Below are 25,186 nucleotides of genomic sequence, written 5' to 3' on the forward strand. Positions count from 1 at the left end.
AGTGACTGAAGGGGGGAGGGGTGTAAGGGAGAGAGACCAGTGGAACATGCTGTTTTGCTTAAGACCATCTTTGAGGAAGATGCACATTGCTGTAGCGTAATCGACATAAATATGTCTGATATTTTGAGAAAATATAAAGGGTCATTAAATCTTTCATTGTTTGTATTTTACAGTTGTGGTTTTTATTTATTTTTACTGAACTGTACCATGAACTTGTCCTATTCAGTCACATAGCAAAAGATTAAGAAAAATACAACTTTTAAGCATGAGTGAATAATCTTCATTGTAGACAATATTTTCATAGTGTTATTTATTGAATATAAAATTATAATAATTAAAAATTTCAAGACAAACTTTGACAACAAAACAAACTTTGCTGTTATCTGTTCAAAACATCCGAAAACCATCATTTTAAGATCAGTTATATATATATCGCCCCATTAAAACACTCAACTTGATTTTTAAAGATATTTTGAAAGAATTAAGCGTTTATAGAGCACTTTGTGTATTGCTGTACACCCACATGAACTGTGTTCATGTTCATGTTAATTCACAGTACATAAACTAAAAGATACTAATTTACCTTTAAACAATATATGAATACTTTTTTTTAGCTTAATATTAATTAACATAAATACATGCTATTTAATTATTGTTCATGTTAACTAATACAGTTAATGTTAACAAATGAAACTGGATGGCAACATTTTATATATTGTGTGTATGTGTCTCTGTGTTAATTTTAAAGTGTAACCCTTTCAATTCAGTAAACTTAAAATCCAAACTAGCAGAGGGTTACTGTGAATGCATTTGCCAACTGTACTCCGTTTTCCTTATTGATTCTTAGTTATGTAGCGCTTAAGAGTGATTTCTTATAACAGGAGTCACCAGCAAAGCAATATCCACATACAAATTGTACAGATAGGTAACGATTTAAGCAGAAGTGGTGAATGTAATGCAAGCAATAATAACATTTTGTTATCATCATGAATTACATGTTCTTATCATCATCATCAGAATATAGGGAAAATGTTCACATTTGGTTCACAGTTGGCGTTATCTGAAGTCCTTGCAGGGGATTAGGTTTATAGCAAACTCCTCCTAGACATTTAATGAAATCAACATTATATTTGGTCAGTCTGATCTAGAGGCCTTAGAGATGTTAAATTGTGAAGATCTTGAGTTTCAGTAAAGGGCGTGTCCGTGGCGGCCTGACAAAGTTTGTTGTTTTGCCATGGACATAGGTGTAATAACTCAGCCATAAAATGTCTGATCTGCCTCAAACTTCAGAGGTTTGGTAAGAGTCCTGGCCTGAAGACACCTAAAGGCCAATATTCAGATATTATCTTAGCCACCTGTTGACACCAGGATATATCATATCTTTCACTAACTCAAACATACCAAGGTCAATCTGCACCAAACTTCATATGTTTGATAATAGTGCTGGCCTGAACACATCTACATGCCATTTATAGGCATAGCGCCACCAGCTGCCAATGGGAAGTTTGGCACATTTAAATGACTTATGACATATTTTCATATATTTACTGTATTAAAAGCATACTGCCCACCGTTTGCTGTTTTCCTAAAGCCACCGGTCGGCGGTGAGCCCGGGTGCGAGGGCCCGTTCATCGCTGCTTGCAGCTTTAATTAGGGCCCGAGCCCAAAAGGGCGAAGGCCCTATTGTTCTTCTAAGGATTCTTATTTTTTTTTTTTTTTTTATTTTTTGTTAACCTTCCGGGCACTTAAGGGGGTCTTAACATACTCAAAAACTCTTGAAAATTTGCACAGACGTCGGAATCTGCGGCCATCAGGACGCCACAGAGGCTGGTACCGGGGCGTGGCAAGGGGACTCTACAGCGCCCCCTGGAATTTTGAGGGCCATATAGCACACATACTTGAACGTACACATATGAAACTCGGTACACATATAGAACTCATTGAGCTGAACAACTTTTGTACTCTATGTCATTTTCTCCACGCAACAGGAAGTGAGATATTTAGGGCTGTGTAAAAAGCGCATGCTCTGGAATTTAACGTACTCCTCCCAGGGTTTCGATAGGATTGTCACCAAACTCGGTCAGCATGATCTCAAGACATTGGGGACGCTAAATTGCGAGGGGATTTTTGATATCTCGAACGGTTTGGCCGTGGCAAGGCGACAAAGTTATGGCGAGAAATGAGAAACAGGAAGTGTCTAATAACTGTTGCACACATTGCCTGATTCTGATGAAACTTCACCAGATTGTTCGTTGTATGATGCCGATTCCATAAATGTGACTATTATGAGTCAAAGTTATAGCGCCACCAACTGGCAGCAGGAAGCGTGTCATTTTCAAAATGCTTTGAAATCAGCCTCTTAATTTTACTTGATTTTCTTTAAACTTCATCAAAATCATGTCAAAACACGGCTGATAAGAATATGTAAAGGGGTCGATGATAAATCAAATGCTGTTGCCATGGCAACGTCTCAAACTTTAAAATTAGATTCCTGTCTTTTCGAGGCAGATAACATGCTAAGAATTTCATGAAACTCAACACACACATCAATATTAATGATAGTTAGACACTGGCAAAAGGTCATAAATGGGCGTGGAGCAGGGACTCTATAGCGCCATCTTTTGACAAAAGTTGGGGGGTTAGTTTTTCCTACAGTCACCAAACTCTGTACATATATTGTTCTCATCAATCTGGACAACTTTCTAAATCAAACTCATTAGCTAAGACCAACAGGAAGCCGGCTATTTCCATTTGAATGTGTTTTTTTGGAAAAATCAGGCTGTAAACAAATTCACACTTCTTCTAAGAACAACCAGCTATTCACACCAAACTTTTTTAACATGAAGAGAAGATTCTGAAGATGTTAAATTGCGAGCGGATTTTGGATATCTTGAATGGTGTTGACGTGGTAATTTTTTAAAGATGTAGTAAAAAACATAACCGTCATTTTATTTATATCTTTAAAGTGCAGCATCCAAACTCTTTACAACTTTTTTCACACAGAGATCTAATCATTCTGAGCAAGTGGTGTTAATATAAATTTTCTACAAGCTTCAATGAATTAATGAAAATTAAAAAACGAAATCAGAAACCTGCTGTCACTCTGGGTGAATGTCTCTACTGTATGTGTGTGCGTTCAGTCAGGCTGAGAGAAGCTCATTATTGCAGGGGGGAGGGGTGAGAGGCAGAGAGGGTGACAGAGTAGAGAGCCATGCTACAGACCATCTTTGAGTTAGAAATGCACATATATGTACTTTAATTACATAAATATGTCTGATCTTTGAGTGTCTGATATTTTGAGAAAATATAAAGGGTCATTAAGTCTTTCATTGTTTGTATTTTGCAGTTGTTGTTTTTTATTTATTTTTTACTGAACTATACCATGAACTTGTCCTATTCAGTCACATAGCAAAAGATTAAGAAAAATACAACTTTTAAGCATGAGTGATTTATCTTCATTGTAGACAATATTTTCATAGTGTTATTTATTAAATATAAAATTATAATAATTAAAAATTTCAAGACAAACTTTGACAACAAAAACTTTGCTGTTATCTGTTCAAAACATCTGAAAACCATCATTTTAAGATCAGTTATATATATATCGCCCCATTAAAATACTCAACTTGATTTTTAAAGATATTTTGAAGGAATGAAGCGTTTATAGAGCACTTTATTGTGTATTGCTGTACACCCACATTAACTGTGTTCATGTTAATTCACAGTACATAAACTATATATAAATACTTTTTTTAGCTTAATATTAATTAACATTAATAAATGCTATTTATTTATTGGTCATGTTAACTAATATAGTTAATGTTAACAAATGAAACTGGATGGCAACATTTTATATTTTGTGTGTATGTGTCTGTGTGTTGATTTTAAAGTCTAACCCTTTCAATTCTGTAAACTTAAAATCCAAACTAGCAGAGGGTTACTGTGAATGCATGTGCCAACTGGGCACCGTCTTCCTTATTGATTCTTAGTTATGTAGCACTTAAGAGTGATGTCTTATAACAGGAGTCACCAGCAAAGCAATATCCACACAAAAATTGTACAGATAGGTAACAATGACATTTAAGCAGAAGTGGTGGACGTAAAGCAAGCAATAATAACATTTTGTTATCATCATGAATTACATGTTCTTATCATCATCATCAGAATATTGGGAAAATGTTCCCTATATTGTGAACGGCTTTGGGATATCTTGAACGGTGTTGATGTGGTGATTTATGAAAGTAACAATAAAAAAGATGAAGAGATATTTTCATTTATCTTTAAATTGCATTATTCTAACTCATCAAAACTTTTTACATATAAAGAACAAGAAATCCTTAGGATATACGTGTAGTTTCAAAATGTTATCATGCTCAGAGGCCCCAAAAACATTAAAAGTGTCATTTAAATTTGTCAAATTAAAGCTCTAATACCAGGGATGAACACTAGAGGTCCTCATAAGATAAGGAATCGTTTGACCTCTAATGCTATTTAGCTCATTGTCAGTGTATAAGAATGACAATAATCCATAGAATCAGTTGATATAGACTGTACTGTCAGTGTACTTTTACATAATTATTTTGTATAGGTGCTTAAAGAGCATTAAAATCTTTTTTTTATCTTTTAAGGGAAAATTATATGATTTAAATACATATATATACACTCTCACTGGTAGAACAAACAATCTTATAAGTATGACACTATAATGCTCAGTTCACTTAATTAGAATGAGAAACAAATACAAAAAGGCCAAACAAAAAATCAACTAAGTTAATATGTATTTATTTTTAATATATTTGTTTATAATTATTTCACAGATGCTTATAGATTATTAAAATAATATTTAAAAATGCTTGTAGACCATAAAACATGGTAACTATTTAAAATAGGGTCTCTTTTGTTAACAATGGCTAATGAACTAACAAACACGAACAAACAACGAACAATATATTTGTACTCGATTTTCTTCAAACTTCATCAGAATAATGTAAAAGCCCAGATGCATCAAATGCTGTTGCCATGGCAAATAAATAAAAATAAAAAATACATTAAAATATTTGTTTCCTGTGATATTTAAGGCAGATAGCGTGCTTAAAATTTCATTTTCCATTTTCAATTTTCAATGATTTATTATATATTTAAAGTGCAGCATCCTAACTCTTTGAAACTTTTTTCATACAAATAACTATTCATTCTGATCAAACACAGTTCATTTCATAATTATACAAAACTCCACGAATGAAAGAAAAAAAAAACATATCTGATCTCACTCTGCTCTGCAGGAGGAGAGACAGTAAGGGTTAGTCCAAAGGGTTGAATGCATGTGCCAACTGGGCACCGTTTTCCTGATGCTATCGGGATGGCGACTGCACAGACGGCGAGGGCCCGGTCATCGCTGCTTGCAGCTTTAATTATTAGGGCCCGAGCCCAAAAGGGCGAAGGCCCTATTGTTCTTCTAAGGGTTATTATTTTTTTTTTATTTTTTTTTTTTATTTTTTTCAACCTTCCGGGCACTTTTGGGGGCCTTAACATACTCAAAAACTCTTGAAAATTTGCACACTCGTCGGAATCTGCGGCCATCAGGACGCCACAAAGGCTGGGACCCGGGCGTGGTTCAGGGCCTCTACAGCGCCCCCTGGAACACAGTTTGAAAACTTGATGTACTGCGCACACATACTTGCACGTATTCATATGAAACTCGGTACACATGTAGATCTCACTGAGCCAAACAACTTTTGTACTCTATGTCATAGGCTCCACCTGACAGGAAGTGAGATATATAGGGCTGTTTAAAAAGCGCATGCTCTGGAATTTAACGTACTCCTCCCAGGAATTCCATGGGATTGTCACCAAACTCGGTCAGCATGATCTCAAGACATTGGGGACGCTAAATTGCGAGGAGATTTTTGATATCTCGAACGGTTTGGCCGTGGCAAGGCGACAAAGTTATGGCGAGAAATGAGAAACAGGAAGTGTCTAATTACTGTTGCACACATTGCCTGATTCTGATGAAACTTCACCAGTTTGTTCGTCGTATGATGCCGATTCCATAAATGTGACTATTATGAGTCAAAGTTATAGCGCCACCAACTGGCAGCAGGAAGTGTGTCATTTTCAAAATGCTTTGAAATCAGCCTCTTAATTTTACTCGATTTTCTTTAAACTTCATCAAAATCATGTCAAAACACGGCCGATAAGAATATGTAAAGGGGTCGAAGATAAATCGAATGCTGTTGCCATGGCAACGTGTCAAACTTTAAAATTAGATTCCTGTCTTTTCGAGGCAGTTAACATGCTTAGAATTTCATGAAACTCAACACACACATCAATATTTATGATAGTTAGACACTGGCAAAAGGTCATAAATGGGCGTGGAGCAGGCACTCTATAGCGCCATCTTTTGACAAAAGTTGGGGGGTTAGTTTTTCCTACAGTCACCAAACTCTGTACATATATTAATCTCATCAATTTGGACAACTTTCTAAATCAAACTCATTAGCTAAGACCAACAGGAAGCCGGCTATTTTGATTTGAAAGTGGATTTTTGGAAAAATCAGGCTGTAAACAAATTCACACTACTTTTAAGAACAACCAGCTGTTCACACCAAACTTTTTTAACATGAAGAGAAGATTCTGAAGATGTTAAATTGCGAGCGGATTTGGGATATCTTGAACGGTGTGGACGTGGTGATTTTTTAAAGATATAGTAAAAAATATTTTTATATCTTTAAAGTGCAGCATCCAAACTCTTTAAAACTTTTTTCACACAGAGATCTAATCATTCTGAGCAAGTGCTGTAAATAAAAAATGTATACAAGCTTCTATGAATTAAAGAAAATTAAAAAAAGAACTCAGAAACCTCACTCTGCCTGTCTGTGTTCAGTCACTGCAGAATTACAGTTAGAGTGACTAAAGGGGGGAGGGGTGAAAGGGAGAGGGGAAGAGAGGGGTAGAAAGTGAAACATGCTATCTTGCTATAGACCATCCTTGAGAAATGCACATATATATATAGTGTAATCGAAATAAAAACGTCTAATCTTTGAGAGTCTGATATTTTGAGAAAATATAAAGGGTCACTAAGTCTTTCATTGTTTGTATTTTGCAGTTGTTGTTTTTTTATTTATTTATTTTTTTACTGAACTATACCATGAGCTTGTCCTATTCAGTCACATAGCAGAAGATTAAGAAAAATGCAACTTTTAGCATTAGCGATTTATCTTCATTGATAGACATTTATTTTCATAGAGTTATTTATTGAATATAAAATTTAAATTAACAATTTCAAGACAACCTTGGACAACAAAACAAGCTTTGCTGTTATCTGTTCAAAACATCTGAAAATTATAAAATTTTAAGATGAGTTATATATATCTCGCCCCTTTCAGTACTCAACCTGTTGCACTTTATTGTGTATTGCTGTACACCCACATGAACTGTGTTCATGTTCATGTTAATTCACAGTACATAAACTATATATGAATACTTTTTTAGCTTAATATTAATTAACATTAATAAATGCTATTTATTTATTGGTCATGTTAACTAATATAGTTAATTTTAACAAATGAAACTGAATGGCAACATTTTATATTTTGTGTGTATGTGTCTGTGTGTTGATTTTAAAGTCTAACCCTTTCAATTCTGTAAACTTAAAATCCAAACTAGCAGAGGGTTACTGTTAATGCATGTGCCAACTGGGCACCGTCTTCCTTATTGATTCTTAGTTATGTAGCGCTTAAGAGTGATGTCTTATAACAGGAGGAGTCACCAGCAAAGCAATATCCACACAAAACTTGTACAGATAGGTAACAATGACATTTAGAAGATTCTGAAGATGTTAAATTGCGAGCGGATTTTGGATATCTCGAACGGTGTTGACGTGGTGATTTTTTAAAGATGTAGTAAAAAACATAACCCTAATTTTTTATATCTTTAAAGTGCAGCATCCAAACTCTTTAAAACTTTTTTCACACAGAGATCTAATCATTCTGAGCAAGTGCTGGAAATATAAATTTTATACAAGCATCAATGAATTAAAGAAAATTAAAAAAATTAACTCAGAAACCTGCTGTCACTCTGGTGAATGTCTCTACAGTATGTGTGTGCGTTCAGTCAGGCACAGAGGAGCTCATTTTGCAGGGGGGAGGGGTGAGAGGCAGAGAGGGTGACAGAGTAGAGAGCCATCCTACAGACCATCTTTGAACAAAAAAATGCACATATGTATTGTAATTACATAAATATGTCTGATCTTTGAGAGTCTGATATTTTGAGAAAATATAAAGGGTCACTAAGTCTTTCATTGTTCGTATTTTGCAGTTGTTGTTTTTTATTTATTTTTTACTTAACTGTACCATGAACTTGTCCTATTCAGTCACATGGCAAAAGATTTAAAAAAAATACAACTTTTTAGCATGATCAATTTATCTTCATTGATAGACAATATTTACATAATTTTTTATTATTATTATTTTATATTCAATAAATAACACTAAGACAAACTTTGACAACAAAACAAACGTTACTGTTATCTCTTCAAAACATCTGAAAACCATAATTTTAAGATCAGTTATATATATATATATATATATATATATATATATATATATATATATATATATATATATGTATCACCCCGTTAAAATACTCAACTTGATTTTTAAAGATATTTTGAAAGAATGAAGCGTTTATAGAGCACTTTATTGTGTATTGCTGTACACCCACATGAACTGTGTTCATGTTCATGTTAATACACAGTACATAAACTTTATATGAATACTTCTTTTAGCTTAATATTAATTAACATTAATAAATGCTATTTATTTATTGGTCATGTTAACTAATATAGTTAATTTTAACAAATGAAACTGGATGGCAACATTTTATATTTTGTGTGTATGTGTCTGTGTTGATTTTAAAGTCTAACCCTTTCAATTCTGTAAACTTAAAATCCAAACTAGCAGAGAGTTACTGTGAATGCATGTGCCAACTGGGCACCGTCTTCCTTATTGATTCTTAGTAATGTAGCACTTAAGAGTGATGTCTTATAACAGGAGTCACCAGCAAAGCAATATCCACACAAAAATTGTACAGATAGGTAACAATGACATTTAAGCAGAAGTGGTGGACGTAAAGCAAGCAATAATAACATTTTGTTATCATCATGAATCATGTTCTTATCATCATCAGAGTATAGGGAACATTTTGCATATTGGTTCACAGTTGGCATTATCTGAAGTCCTTGCATTGATTGCATTTAATTAAATTATATTTGGTCAGTCTGATCTTGAGGCCTTAGAGATGTTAAATTGTGAGGATCTTGAGTTTTCATTGAGTTGTTATAACTTAGCCATAAAATGTCTGATCTGCCACAAAATTCACAGGTTTGGTAAGAGTCCTGGCCTGAAGACATCTTAAGGCCAATATTCAGATATTATCATAGCGCCACTTGTTGGCAGCAGGATATATCATATCTTTCACTAACTCAAACATACCTAGGTCAATCTGCACCAAACTTCATATGTTTGATAATAGTGCTGGCCTGAACACATCTACATGCCAATAATCAGTTATAGGCATAGCGCCACCATCTGGCAGCGGCAAGTTTGGCACATTTAAATGACTTATGACATATTTTTTCTATATTTACTGTTTTAAAAGCATACTGCCCACCGTTTGCTGATTTCCTGAAGCCACCGGTCGGCGGTGAGCCCGGGTGCGAGGGCCCGTTCATCGCTGCTCGCAGCTTTAATTAGGGCCCGAGCACCGATGGTGTGAGGACCCTATTGGATCTGCTTCGTTTATTATTAGGGCCCGAGCACCGATGGTGTGAGGACCCTATTGAATCTGCTCCGTTTATTATTATTATTATTAGGGCCCGAGCACCGATGGTGTGAGGACCCTATTGGATCTGCTTCGTTTATTATTATTATTATTATTATTATTCTCCAAAATGAATCGCATTTTTGAGGGCTTAGACATACCCGAAAACTCATGAAACTTCGCACACACATCAGACCTGGCGAAAATTTACGTCTGATATGGGTTGCAGAAGTGGGTGTGGCAAAATGGCTCGACAGCGCCACCTTTACACGTTCCGCGGTGTGCGCATTCAGCTGTGATTCACGTACATGCACGAAAATCGATACACACATGTAACACACCAATACCTACAAAAAAGCCTCTTGGAGCAAAATTTGACACCCAACAGGAAGTCGGTTATTTTTAATTTTCTCAGCAAATTTTGTGTCATTTTTGCCATTTTCAGGCCTCGTACTTGAACGAACTCCTCCTAGAGATTTATTCGGATCAACACCAAATTTGCTGAGTCTAATCTAAAGCCCTTTGTGACGGTAAATTGTGAAGATCTAGAGTTTTCATCGGAGGGCGTGTCCGTGGCGGCCTCGCAAATTTCGATGTTTCGCCATGAAAAAGGAAGTTGCTATAACTCAGGCATACAATGTCCGATCTGTCCCAAACTTCACATGTGTGATAACACTCCTGACCTGAAGACATCTACATGCCCATATTCAGTTATGGTCATAGCGCCACCTGCTGGCAACAGGAAGTGTCATGCTGTACTCTACAACAAACTCCTCCTAAAGATTTATACAGATCAACACCAAAATCGGTCAGTCTAATAAAAAGGCTTTAGTGATGTTAAATTGCGAAGATCTTGAGTTTTCGTTGAAGGGCGTGTCCGTAGCGGCCTGACACATTTTGAGGTCTCGCCATGGATATAAAACTTGTTATAACTCAGCCATAAAATGTCCCATTTGCCTCAAACTTCACATGTTCGATAAGAGTCCTGGCCTGAACACATCTGAAGGCCAATATTCTATTATAATCACAGCGCCACCTGTTGGCAACAGGAAATGACTTGTATCAAACTCCTCCTAGATATTTAATGATATCAACATTATATTTGGTCAGTCTGATCTAGAGATCTTAGAGATGTTAAATTGTGAAGATCTTGAGTTTTCGTTAAAGGGCGTGTCTGTGGCGGCGTGACAAAGTTTGATGTTTCGCCATGGACATAGAAGTTGTTATATCTAAGCCATAAAATGTCCGATCTGCCTCAAACTTCACAGGTTTGGTAAGAGTCCTGGCCTGAAGACACCTAAAGGCCAATATTCAGATATTATCATAGCGCCACCTGTTGGCAGCAGGATATATCATTTCTTTCACTAACTCAAACATACCAAGGTCAATCTGCACTAAACTTCATATGTTTGATAAAAGTGCCAGCCTGAACACATCTACATGCCAATAATCAGTTATAGGCATAGCGCCACCAGCTGGCAGCAGTGAATTTGGCACATTTAAGTGACTTTGACATATTTCTCCTATTTTTACTGTATTAAAAGCATACTACCCACCATTTGCTGTGTTCCTAAAGCCACCGGTCGGCGGTGAGCCCGGGTGCGAGGGCCCGTTCATCGCTGCTTGCAGCTTTAATTATTATTATTCTTCTTCTTCTCCAAAGTGAATCGCATTTTAGAGGACCTAAACATTCCCGAAAACTCACAAAACTTTGCACACACATCAAACCTGGCGAAAATTTACGTCTGATTTGGGTTTCAGAAGTGGGTGTGGCAAAATGGCTCGACAGCGCCACCTTTAGATGTTCAGCGGTGTGCGCTTTCAGCTGTGATTCACGTACATGCACCGAAATCGGTACACACATGTAACTCACCAATACCTACAAAAAAGCCTCTTGGAACAAAATCCGGAACCCAACAGGAAGTCGGTTAATATTAATATTCTCAGCAAAATTTGTGTCATTTTTGCCTTTTTCAGGTGTCGTACTTGAACGAACTCCTCCTACAGATTTATTCGGATCAACGCCAAATTTGCAGAGTCTAGTCTAAAGCCCTTTGTGACGTTAAATTGTGAAGATCTAGAGTTTTCATCGGAGGGCGTGTCCGTGGCGGCCTCGCAAATTTCGATGTTTCGCCATGAAAAAGGAAGTTGCTATAACTCAGGCATACAATGTCCTATCTGTCCCAAACTTCACATGTGTGATAACACTCCTGACCTGAAGACATCTAGATGCCCATATTCAGTTATAGTCATAGCGCCACCTGCAGGCAACAGGAAGTGTCATGCTGTACTCTACAACCAACTCCTCCTAGAGATTTCTTCAGATCAACACCAAAATCGGTCAGTCTAATATAAAGGCCGTAGCGATGTTAAATTGTGAAGATCTTGAGTTTTCGGTAAAGGGCGTGTCCGTGGCGGCCTGACAAATTTCGAGGTCTCGCCATGGATATAAAACTTGTTATAACTCAGCCATAAAATGTCCGATTTGCCTCAAACTTCACATATTCGATAAGAGTCCTGGCCTGAACACATCTGAAGGCCAATATTCTATTATAATCACAGCGCCACCTGTTGGCAACAGGAAATGACTTGTATCAAACTCCTCCTAGAGATTTAATGATGTCAACATTATATTTGGCCATTCTGATCTAGACGCCTTAGAGATGTTAAATTGTGAAGATCTTGAGTTTTCGTTAAAGGGCGTGTCTGTGGCGTTATGACAAAGTTTGATGTTTCGCCATAGACATACTGTATAAGTTGTTATAACTCAGCCATAAAATATCCGATCTGCCTCAAACTTCACTGGTTTGGTAAGAGTCCTGGCCTGAAGACACCTAAAGGCCAATATTCAGATATTATCATAGCGCCACCTGTTGGCAGCAGGATAAATCATATCTTTCACTAACTCAAACATACCAAGGTCAATCTGCACCAAACTTCATATGATTGATGAAAGTGGTGGCCTGAACACATCTACATGCCAATAATCAGTTATATGCATAGCGCCACCAGCTGGCAGCAGGTAATTTGGCACATTTAAGTGACTTTGATCTATTTTTCCTACATTTACTGTATTAAAAGCATACTGCCCACCGTTTGCTGTGTTCCTAAAGCCACCGGTCGGCGGTGAGCCCGTGTGCGAGGGCCCGTTCATCGCTGCTTGCAGCTTTAATTATTATTATTATTCTTCTTCTCCAAAGTGAATCGCATTTTAGAGGACCTAAACATTCCCGAAAACTCACAAAACTTTGCACACACATCAAACCTGGCGAAAATTTACGTCTGATTTGGGTTTCAGAAGTGGGTGTGGCAAAATGGCTCGACAGCGCCACCTTTAGACGTTCAGCGGTGTGCGCTTTCAGCTGTGATTCACGTACATGCACCGAAATCGGTACACACATGTAACTCACCAATACCTACAAAAAAGCCTCTTGGAACAAAATCCGGAACCCAACAGGAAGTCGGTTAATATTAATATTCTCAGCAAAATTTGTGTCATTTTTGCCTTTTTCAGGTGTCGTACTTGAACGAACTCCTCCTACAGATTTATTCGGATCAACGCCAAATTTGCAGAGTCTAGTCTAAAGCCCTTTGTGACGTTAAATTGTGAAGATCTAGAGTTTTCATCGGAGGGCGTGTCCGTGGCGGCCTCGCAAATTTCGATGTTTCGCCATGAAAAAGGAAGTTGCTATAACTCAGGCATACAATGTCCTATCTGTCCCAAACTTCACATGTGTGATAACACTCCTGACCTGAAGACATCTAGATGCCCATATTCAGTTATAGTCATAGCGCCACCTGCAGGCAACAGGAAGTGTCATGCTGTACTCTACAACCAACTCCTCCTAGAGATTTATTCAGATCAACACCAAAATTGGTCAGTCTAATATAAAGGCCGTAGCGATGTTAAATTGTGAAGATCTTGAGTTTTCGGTAAAGGGCGTGTCCGTGGCGGCCTGACAAATTTCGAGGTCTCGCCATGGATATAAAACTTGTTATAACTCAGCCATAAAATGTCCGATTTGCCTCAAACTTCACATATTCGATAAGAGTCCTGGCCTGAACACATCTGAAGGCCAATATTCTATTATAATCACAGCGCCACCTGTTGGCAACAGGAAATGACTTGTATCAAACTCCTCCTAGAGATTTAATGATGTCAACATTATATTTGGCCATTCTGATCTAGAGGCCTTAGAGATGTTAAATTGTGAAGATCTTGAGTTTTCGTTAAAGGGCGTGTCTGTGGCGGCATGACAAAGTTTGATGTTTCGCCATAGACATATAAGTTGTTATAACTCAGCCATAAAATGTCCGATCTGCCTCAAACTTCACTGGTTTGGTAAGAGTCCTGGCCTGAAGACACCTAAAGGCCAATATTCAGATATTATCATAGTGCCACCTGTTGGCAGCAGGATATATCATATCTTTCACTAACTCAAACATACCAAGGTCAATCTGCACCAAACTTCATATGATTGATGAAAGTGGTGGCCTGAACACATCTACATGCCAATAATCAGTTATATGCATAGCGCCACCAGCTGGCAGCAGGTAATTTGGCACATTTAAGTGACTTTGATCTATTTTTCCTACATTTACTGTATTAAAAGCATACTGCCCACCGTTTGCTGTGTTCCTAAAGCCACCGGTCGGCGGTGAGCCCGTGTGCGAGGGCCCGTTCATCGCTGCTTGCAGCTTTAATTATTTTTGTTTTCTTTGTGCACAAAAAGTATTCTCGTAGCTCATAAAATTACGGTTGAACCACTGATGTCACATGGACTATTTTATCAATGTCCCTACTACCTTTCTGGGCCTTGAACGTGTTAGTTGTGTTGCGGTCTATGGAAGGGCAGAAAGCGGTCAGATTTCATCAAAAATATCTTAATTTTCGTCTTATGGGTTTGGAACAACATGAGGGCGAGTAATTCATGACAGAACTTTCCCTTTAATCTATATATCCACAACATATCTATCTTTTTTTTTTTCATTAGGTAAACTTATAATGCAATGAAATGCAATTTTAATGCCATGACAATTCTGTCATTTACTCATGATTTTTACTCATCATTAACCCACAAGATTTTCGTTCTTTGAAACAAATACATTTCTGATGAAGATTTCTGTCCCTCCACTGAAAGTCCATTTATGGCTTCAAAAAAAGTTGAATACATAGTAAAAGTAATCCATACTAAACTATTGAGTGGATTAATTTATGTCTGTATATTTATCATATTCACTGCATCTAACAAGTATGTCATCTAGATAAGCTCTACGTATGTTCGTTGATCAGTTTTTATATGTAAATAAAAGCCTAAATTAAATCTGTTTGTCGTATAAAGTGATTGAGTCTCTTTAGAAGGCTTGGTTTAAATCACTCGATTTATATGGTTTACTTTTACAATGTCTTTATGAACTTTTTGAGGCTACAAAATGTTAGTTGTGTGCACTTCTATGGATATAAGAGACATCGATTTCTCAAGTTTCGTTAAAATTATCTTCATTTGTATTTTGAAGATGAGCAAACGGCTTATACACTACCAGTCAAAAGTTTTTGAACAGTATGATTTTTAATGTTTTTTTAAAGATGTCTCTTCTGCTCACCAAACCGAAATGTATTTGATCACAGCAAAAACAGTCAAACTCTGAAATATTTTTACTATTTAAAATAACAGTTTTCTAGACATTTTTTGATTTTTATGTAATTTATTGTGGTGATTTCAAAGCTGAATTTTAAGCATCCTTACTCCTGTCACATGATCCTTCAGAAATCATCATAATATTTTGATTTGCTGCTAATTTTTTTTTAATAAATATTATTAAACTGAGCAAAATTTTTTCAGGTTTCTGAAAGGTGTCAGGATGAATAGAAAGTTCAGAAGAACAGCATTTAACTGAAACAGAAACTTCTGTAACATTATAAATGCCTTCATCATCACTTTTGATCAAATGTAAAGCATCCTTGCAAAATAAAAGTATTTGGATCCTTCTATTCATCAAAGAATCCTGAGAAAATGTACTCAGTTGCTTTAAATATTGATAACAATACAAAATGTTTCTTGAACAGCAAATCAGCATATTAGAATGTTTCTGAAGGATCATGTGGCACTGAAGACTGGAGTAATGATGCTGAAAATGTAGCTTTGATCACAGGAATAAATTACATTTTAAAAATATATTCTAATAGAAAGCAGTTATTTGAAACAGTAAAAATATTTCACAATATTACTGCTTTTGCTGTATTTAGGATCAAATAAATGCAGGCTTGGTGAGCAGAAGAGACTTCTTTAAAAAACTTTTGACTGGTTTGGAACAAGTAAATAATGTGAGAGTTCACGTTTTTAAAGCAATATTTTACCCCAAAATGTAAATTTACGTACTACTAAGCTAAGCAAATCATGTTGTTTTAAGCCTTTATGACTATGCTGAACATAAGACATTTTCCAAGAATGTTTCAGTTGAACTGAAAAACTACAATGGAAGTCAATGGGAACCAAAACTGTTTGGTAACCAACATTCTTCAAAATCTCACTATTGTGCAGAATAAAAGGAAGTCACACAGGTTTGTAACAACAGAAATTTCATTTCTTGGTGAACTATTTCTTTAAGGTCAGCATGATTTGTGATCTGTAATGCGAAGCCAGCTGCTAACTGTCAACTTCCTTGTGAGCCTCTCACCTTGAAGCTGACGTACTGTAAATGATTGGAGTGCCTCTTTATGATTTGCTTTATTAGGTCAGGATGCGTGGCCTTCAGGTACGAGCTGGCAGGCTGGTTAAGCTCGAACTCAAAGCACCTCCACAGCTCGGGCATATGAAACGCCTGATTCCAGCCACGGCAAACCTGCGAGGCGAAGGCGCGATCAAGGAGCGGCAGGTACTGAAAGATGTGGAGCAGGATCTCCTGTGGTAGTCGAGCCCAGTTGGACAGCAGATCTCCAGAGTCCTCAGGCTGTTTGACTCTCTTGAAGAAGTCTGTCTGCCCCTCGCAAGACGAGGTGCTGTCCTCACGCTCTCTGCTCAACCTCCTTTTCATTCTTGGGGGCCTGAGAGAACTGTGGAGCATAAGAAGTGTAGTATAAACAGGCCTAGTGCAAACACACACATACAGTGGCAGATGTAAACATGCAGGGCATGTCTGAACACAGCTTGCATTATAAAACGAGTTCATTTTACACATTTAATAGATTTAAATAGCTTTGAACTCTCCTGGAAACAAGTTAAACTGCTTTAATGCAATAACAAATGAATTCCCGTTTTGCTCAAATCGTGTTTGAAGTTAGGTTAAACTCAGCCTGAAAAAGAATCAATCATTTAAATTAATATGCGCAACTGAACTGTTATAGATTCGATATTATCCATGGATAAACACTTTATTAACCTAATAAGCACATTGCACACATTTATTTAGTCACACAGACGGCGATTTAGTTAGATTAAGCCAACAACATCCGTACTGCGATTCCGCAAATCCCCAAATTACCTGTTTTGCGTGTTACTCATGTTGTCTCCGTTCAGCTCGCTCGCAAACAGTGAAAAAATAAGCAAAATCCTGTTAACTCGTCTGAATGTCAACCCGGACCGGAACCTGAACACATCAGAGCGCCGCAGAGCACACGCATTGGAGACGGATGAGGGTAAATTTGTGCCGTTGTATGTTGTTTTCTCCGCAGTCTGAGTGCGTACGTCTCGGCGATATTGCTGGTTGACCTACTTCTTGCTCCGCTCTGTACCGCGGGAGATTTTAGCGTCCCCGCCTCCCTCCTCCCAGCGCTGAAAATGGCGATGTTGTTGTTGTCGAGTCAGATGAGCGTGAGTAGCACTGGGCGGCTGCCTGCTGGTCTGTGATTGGACGCTTCCTCCAGGGGGCGCGCGGCGGCTCAGCAAGCTGGAGCCTTCATAGAGCTGTGTTCAGTTGTTTCTTCGCCTTTATACATTAATTAGTATACGCTTTTAATATGTCATTCTGATTATTAGTACGCGAGGGGCATACTAATAAAAAGTAGTCCAAGCATTCGCTAAAAACAAACCCTGTAGTGACAGACGAGAGTGAATGGTCAAGCCTTAAAAACGGGGAGAAAGGTAACATGGACCACGTGACAGTAACGTCGTCTATTTGTTAACAATGTAATAATGAAACTTAAGTAACGTCAGTAGACCGATGCTGTTGTTGTGCTTTTAAAATGCGTTTAAATGCGCCGTTTTAGACTTATTTTGTGGATCGTTTCGAAGTTAGGTGTGCTGTCTGTTTTTATTTATGTATGCATATTCATCTATTTATTTTGCAAACATTATACAAGACCGATTATGGCAAGCCGTTTTAACATTTTATCTATGAACCGTACTAGTATTTATTTTAGTGCTACTGGCAGAGGTGGGACCAAGTCATTGTTTTGCAAGTCACAAGTAAGTCTCGAGTCTTTGCATTCAAGTCCAGAGTCAAGACATACAAGTCCAAGTCAAGTTGCAAGTCCTCAACTTCAAGCTTCAAGACCTAAACAAGTCATTAATGCTTTTTGCCCAAATTAGTGTCTCTGTATTAATTACTACAGTAAATTTAAAAATAGCCAACTTCCTGTTTATTATAGCTAATCAATGTAAATTAGAAAGTTGTCCGGCTTGGTGAGACCAATATACGTACCAAGTTTGGTGACTGTAGGCAAAACTAAGCCCCCAACTTTTGTCAAAAGGTGGTGCTATAGAGTGCCTCCTCCATGCCCATTTATGAGCTTTTGCCAGTGTCTAACTATCATTAATACTGATGTGTGTGTTGAGTTTCATGTTAACTATCAAGATGGCTGCCGTGGTGTGGAGCTCTCCAATTCTTTTACTGTTTTTGTTTGTTTGTTCTGTGTTTAGCCATTCTCTTAGTGTCAGTTTTACCAGAGACGAACTACTGGGGCCTCATTTATAAAACTTTCTTACGCACTGATTTGATCTTAGAGTGTTTGTACGATCAAATCCACGTCAAAGTACAGATTTATAAAAACCGTCTTTGACGTGGAAAAGTACTTATCTCCACGTCAGATTCCAGCTTGGCGTACGACCGTTTCCTTGTGGTAATGCCTGGTATTGCAGATAGTTCAGCCTCACTATAATTTGATTTCTTCCGCTCCTTTTTACTTGCCATTGTCAGAGTTTTTGCTTTAGGAATGAGCTCATTTTATATGTTAATTAATTAAGCAGGGGCGTTTCTTACGGCGGAACATTCAGCTGCACACAATTCCACGATCATTTGTGATTTATAACCGAATGACTGGCGTACGCATGGATTTCGTGGTACGTTCGTTTTCTCTGAATCGCTCTTACGATCAAATCAGAAAAGTTCTTAGATAAAATCAAGGATGGTTTCTACGCAAGTCTTTATAAATGAGGCCCCTGGACAATCAAAGTTCTGTCTATGGACATCTTTTTTCTTCTTTCTTCTGTATATTTTTATTACCACTGTTATTTATAATTTATTGTATATTCTTTTTTTAATATTAGTGTTTTTTTATTACCTTAACTTTATGTGTGTCTGCACTATGTTTGTACTTTCTGTACTGGAAGCTCCTAACACCAAGACAAATTCCTTGTGTGTGTGAACACACTTGGCAATAAAGCTCTTTCTGATTCTGATTAGTCTATAGTAGGCATTATAAAAGATATAATAATTAGTGCTGTTTCATTGAGGAATTAATCAATGTTTGTGAACAAATATAGGCCTAAGTGAATGAATAATTTATTTTACATCCACTGTTTCATTTGTACAGGATTCAGTTATTTTAAAGAAAAATATTTAATAACTTGCTAATTCGTAATATTAGATGTTCATTTATCACCACCTACTTGAAGGATTACAAATTTAAGAATCTGTTAAAGATTTGTTGATCCTACATTGTATTTAACATTTATGGTAAATATGAGGACATCAGACAAATTACTCTCTCAAGCAAAGTTTGTAGCCAGAGCTTCCTACCAGCTCCTGTTCTCTTGCAGTTCCTGAACAGGTTTTGCAAGTTAAGTGTGAATTTTAAACTCAAGGTACAGCTTGCCTTTGTCTCTATGATAATGTGAAGGTATAGGCAATACTGTCAGACTGATTGGATTAGCACCTATGCCTTTGAATGACACTGTTATGATAATGAGATCAGGGCTGGGGGAACTCTGGTAATGGGTTGATTCCTGTATTGCATTTGCATGCTTTGTTTATATTGTCTCCACCTCTATGTAATCCTCCCCCTGGAAAGGTATATAAACTGTAATGTATATGCCTTAGTCAGACGAATTTTGATGACTGCAGCGATGAGCAGCTAGGATCTCAATAAAGAGAAACTTATGCTTCAAGATATCCAAAACGTCTCCTGGGGGGTGTTCCATAAAACAAGTTTACCAAATAAGTCAGGCTTATTTCAGTTAGTCTGACTTATTTTGAGCCAAATCAAGTGACAATAAGTCAGACTAACTGAAATAAGCCTGGCTTATTTGGTAAACTTGTTTTATGGAACACCCCCCTGGTCTCTGAAAGAAAAATTCACAACATACTGAAATAGACATATAGGTTTACTGACATGATTGTTGGGTATTATTTACAGTATTTACAAAACATTTATGGTACTTGATGCGTTGATACAGAACTTTTATAACAATAGTTATAATGTATTCAAATGTTAGATAAAAATAAAAAAACAGTGAATTGGCTTAAAAGACGAATTGGATGAGTTTTCTTATAGCTCTATTTTACTTTTAAGTTCTTATATAGACTATTCATTCATAATTATATCAGTGTGATCATACACTTCAGTAACAAGCCTATATATTTTTTTGGAGGTAGGCCATAAACGAGTTGCTGAGTCACAGGGTTGAAGTCCAAGTCAAGTCTCGAGCCATCAAATTTAGGACTCGAGTCCGAGTCATGTAACTCGAGTCCACAACTCTGGCTACTAGTAGTTTTTTTTTTCCTTTCCATTAAGTACTAGTACTTATTGTTTTTAAAAGTTAGCACCTTTTCTTTTTAGTACGGTACAATGGGGCTAAAGGCACACCTTAGAAAAAAATTGCTTTTTCATTGTGCCCAAAATGTATGATTGCAGAAAAAAAAAAATATGTTTGTATTGAACATTTTTGGAGCCACGGATTTAGTGTGAAAATAAATCATACAAGTTGTTTACTTGGTTGTTTAAAAGTCTTATAAATTTGTGAGGTGGCAAGGGGGGCCTTTTACCCCATACATGGTATTAATGATCTAATGAATAAGTTCTAGTATCTAATAAAGAAGTATTAGTGTCTATTTAATAGGTACTAGTATCTAATACGAACTAGTATCATTTAAAAAGGTACTAGTACCTAAAAAATAAGCATTAATAGCTAATGAATAAGTACTAGTACGTAATGGAAAACATACTAAAAAAATAAGTACTAGTAGCATGAAAACAGATACTAGCACGGTTCATAGGTTAAATGTTAATGCGGCTTGCCATAGTCCGTTTAATAATTAGCTTGCACTACTTGCATTCAAAACAAGGGACGTTGAGGATGTTGTGATATTTGCGTATGAATTCCAACTGGCTGGCTTTCTCACATTCTGGATTATGATTGGTTTTCTCTAAAAAAACACTCACACAAACAGAGGGAAAACTGACGTGACAACGATAAGACGCCTCTGACGCGGCATTTATGCATAAACGAAAGCGAAATTTAAATGTACCCAAATAAACCTTAAGTTGCCTTGCAAATACTGGTACTCCAGGAATTAAACATGTTTAGACGGACTGTATTAAAAACCTCTGCCCATCTAAAGCGGCTTGCCAGCGTCTGGCAAGCGTCTCTGCTTTTTTACCTCTTGTCTCCACTTTAATTTTCGAGCTCGCATGATTCAGGAATGAACGAGAAACGAAAGAAAAGCACAAGACACTCCTTTTTTAATGTACCTTGCTGAACAGAGAACCCGGTTTATTATCACCATTCAGCTCCATCCACAGATAATAATAATACAAAGCAGATTCACAAGTTGCAATTTTTTGTCTTTTACAGCAGCTGTTTATCACACCCCCCACCCCAAACTTTCCTTCCTATATGCCTCCAAAACAACCACTAAATAGCCACAATTTCTAATATATCTCTTGTTTTGCCTCACATTCCTTTGATTTGGTGTGAAGACTGGCCCCAAGGAGTCGTATTCCTACAATACAAAAGCAGAACATACTCACCTTTGTTTTTTTTGTTTTTTTTAAATGACAGAAAGAAGGGTTTTTATACCACATCAGTGAGACAAAGGGGCAGACACCGCAGACAACAAGCCCCTGGATAACGCTCCGACTACAGAAATGATATCGCACTTGCCGGGGGGGAAAACACAACAGCGTGTGTATCACTGTAGAAAAATGTACAGTGGCTTTATTGACATACATTCCATATGTTTACATCTGCGAGGAGGCACACCCAGTATTGCACTTCATTAAAAGTTCTGGCTCAAAACATAACCCAGAATATCAAACGAAACTGAAGTGTAGAGAGTAGCAACGTCGGAATACACATATGAAGGGTTACTGTCATTATATACAAGATTAGATAAATCGTACACTATTTTCCTCCAGCGTCACATTCTAAAGTCCTCTTATAGCTTTTGAATCTTTAGCCGTCACACCATGATGCACTCCAGAGTGAAGGAATACTGTACAGGATTACCAAAACAAAGTCAGTTTACATACAACAATAGAATCTTAAATTTGTATTCGAGAAGCTGAAATCATGGCCCGTCCGCATGGTCTCCGATTCCAAAATCCTCCATACATTGTTACACTTCAGTGGTCAGGAGGTGTGCAACGTTTATACAAGCCGCAGGGTTACAACGGCTGCATGCAAACACGTCACAACGGAATTTTTTTGTTTGTTCTTTTTTCATTCTTCAGCGTCTAAAGAGAGGGGGAGGATGCACCCTGGAGCACAGCGGCCCGTCACAGCCCCCTCAGAATGGGACGTCCGGTGTATCTGCTCTCAGGCTGTGCTGAAGAGGGAGTCGGCCGCCACAGGAGGGTGAATAATATATATAGAGATCATTACGGGACCCTGGCGATTAGAAGGTATGGGCATTTCTACACACGCCGCAGCCCAGAGCGAACTCCTCTCCGGTGGGAGGATGAACCACATGCAGGGGACACTCGCTGCCTTCTAACTGTTTTCCTTTTGGTCCTGTGAGGGAAAAATGAAGAAGTTGGCTTAGGAAGTTCAATAACAGCTTATAATTCAATGAGGGTGGATGATACGTGAGTTTTAGACAGACTGAAAATGGTGGAGAGACTTGTATGAAATTGTATGAAGTGTTGTACCAGCAGGACAATGAGGCAGCTCTTCTTTGGGGACGCTGGTCATCCTCTGGAAATCGTCATGACAGGCGTTGCAGAAATGCGTCGTCCCAAAACAGAAGAACACCGCCACAGAACAACAGTAACGACATTTATACTCCAGGAAATCTGTCCCGTGTTTAGAGCACATCTGCAACAGAAGAAAGAGAACCAAACAAACTCATTCCAAATGAGCACATTCCTTGAAAACATTTCACTTTCTCTGTTTTGCTGCGACTTGCCATCACTTTTTTGAAAAATCACTTTTATAATGCAAAAAGCATTAGGGATGAAATTTAATGGGTAAACATTTTTTTTTTTTTTACATATATATATATTTTTAAATCAAATTTACCCACTCTACCAGTTAGATGTTTTTGAACAGTAAGATTTGTTTTCTAAAGAAGTCTTTGCTCACCAAGCCTGCATTTATTTGATCCAAAGTACAGCAAAAACAGTACAATTATGAAATATTTTTAGTATTTAAAATTACTGTTTTCTATTTGAATATATTTAAATTTTAAATTATTCCTGTGACCAAAAATTTGCAATATTTTTAAATTGATTTTTAAGTGAAATTATTTACTTACACTACCAGTCAAAAGTTTTTGAACCGTAAGATTTGTTTTTTTAAAGAAGTCTCTTCTGCTCACCAAGCCTGCATTTATATGAAAGAGTTATTTTAAATACTAGAAATATTTCAAAATTTTAACGTTTTCTATTTGAATATATTTTAAAAAGTTATTTATTCCTGTGACCAAAGCTTTTTCTAAATTTTTAATATTTTTTAAATTATTTTTTTAAGTAAAATTATTTACTTACACTACCAGTCAAAAGTTTTTGAACAGTAAGTTTTTTTTTTAAAGAAGTCACTTTTGCTCACCAAGCCTGCATTTATTTTAAATATTTCTAGTATTTAAAAGAACTGTTTTATATTTGAATAGATTTTAAATAATTTCACTTAAATATTCATTCCTGTGACCAAAGCTTTTTTTTTTTCATTTTTAATATTTTTTTAAATAATTTAAGTAAAATTTTTTACTTACACTACCAGTCAAAAGTTTTTGAACAGTAAGATTTTTTTTAAAGAAGTCTCTTTGAAATATTACTAGTATTTAAAATAACTCTTTTCTATTTGAATAGATTTTAAAATGTAATTTATTCCTGTGATCAAAGCTAAATTTTTAGCATCATTACTCCAGTCTTCAGTGTCACATTATCCTTCAGAAACCATTCTAATTTGCTGTTCAAGAAACATTATTATTATTATCATCATCAATGTTTAAAACATCCAAGTACTTCTATTTTTCAGAATTCTTTGATGAACAGAAAGATCCTCTGCTGAACGTTCTATTCATCAAAGAAACCTAAAAAAAATTATACTCCGCTGCTTTTAACATAATAATAAATGTTTTATGAACAGCAAATCAGAATATGAGAATGATTTCTGAAGGATCATGTGACTGGAGTAATGATGCAAAAATTCAGCTTTGAAATCAGGAATAAATTACTTTTTAAAATATATTCAAATAGAAATAGTCGTTTTAAATAGTAAAAATATTTTAAAATGTTACTGTTTTTGCTGTACTTTAAAGAGACTTCTTTAAAAAAAAAACATTCAAAATCTTACTATTCAAAAACTTTTGACTGGTAGTGTAGATGTGAAATACATTGTGAAATACACCGTGCTCGAACGGTTTCATGAGATTCACCCATGAACTTGAAAAACCATTAAGCTGATTGAAAACAGACCGGCTGATAATGCAGCCATGACTGAGCCATTGTATCACACTCATCTCCCAAGTAAATATTTAAATTTGTCAAACTAAATCATTAGGATGCGCAGACCTCACAAATGTTAATGTGGAACAATCACTGGCTGAAGTATAATAGAGCACTTTTTTCTATGCCAACACAGAAGTTTGCATCGCCCTGGTTTTCTCAACAAAAGTCAATAGGTTCTTTCCACTGGCTTTTGAATTACTGCAGTAAACAAGTAAACAAAAGTCTGATTCTTACACAACAATCTTCACAAATGAACTTCTA

The 25,186-nt window shown here is 36.6% G+C and overlaps 2 protein-coding genes across 2 annotated transcripts in view; both read right to left on the reverse strand.

Annotated features, from left to right (window-relative positions):
- Positions 1–16,473: 16,473 nt before the first annotated feature.
- Positions 16,474–17,581, reverse strand: fbxl3b (F-box and leucine-rich repeat protein 3b). Its single transcript, XM_073831585.1, has 2 exons — positions 17,302–17,581; positions 16,474–16,873 (listed from the first exon to the last, which is right to left on the reverse strand). The coding sequence occupies exons 1-2, from the start codon at positions 17,319–17,321 to the stop codon at positions 16,474–16,476; spliced, it is 420 nt and encodes a 139-aa protein (XP_073687686.1). The 5' UTR covers positions 17,322–17,581.
- A 4,594-nt stretch (positions 17,582–22,175) lies between these two features.
- Positions 22,176–25,186, reverse strand: part of LOC141301158 (E3 ubiquitin-protein ligase MYCBP2) — a 134,989-nt gene continuing 131,978 nt past the window's right edge. Inside the window, exons 82-83 of the mRNA XM_073831398.1 lie at positions 23,126–23,291; positions 22,176–22,988 (exon numbers count right to left, since the gene is read on the reverse strand). Of these exons, the coding sequence (XP_073687499.1) occupies positions 22,873–22,988; positions 23,126–23,291 (282 nt within the window). The 3' untranslated portion in view covers positions 22,176–22,872. The remainder of the gene's footprint in view (positions 22,989–23,125; positions 23,292–25,186) is intronic.

This window comes from Garra rufa, chromosome 25, assembly GCF_049309525.1.
Source record: "Garra rufa chromosome 25, GarRuf1.0, whole genome shotgun sequence".
Taxonomy (NCBI): Eukaryota; Metazoa; Chordata; class Actinopteri; order Cypriniformes; family Cyprinidae; genus Garra; species Garra rufa.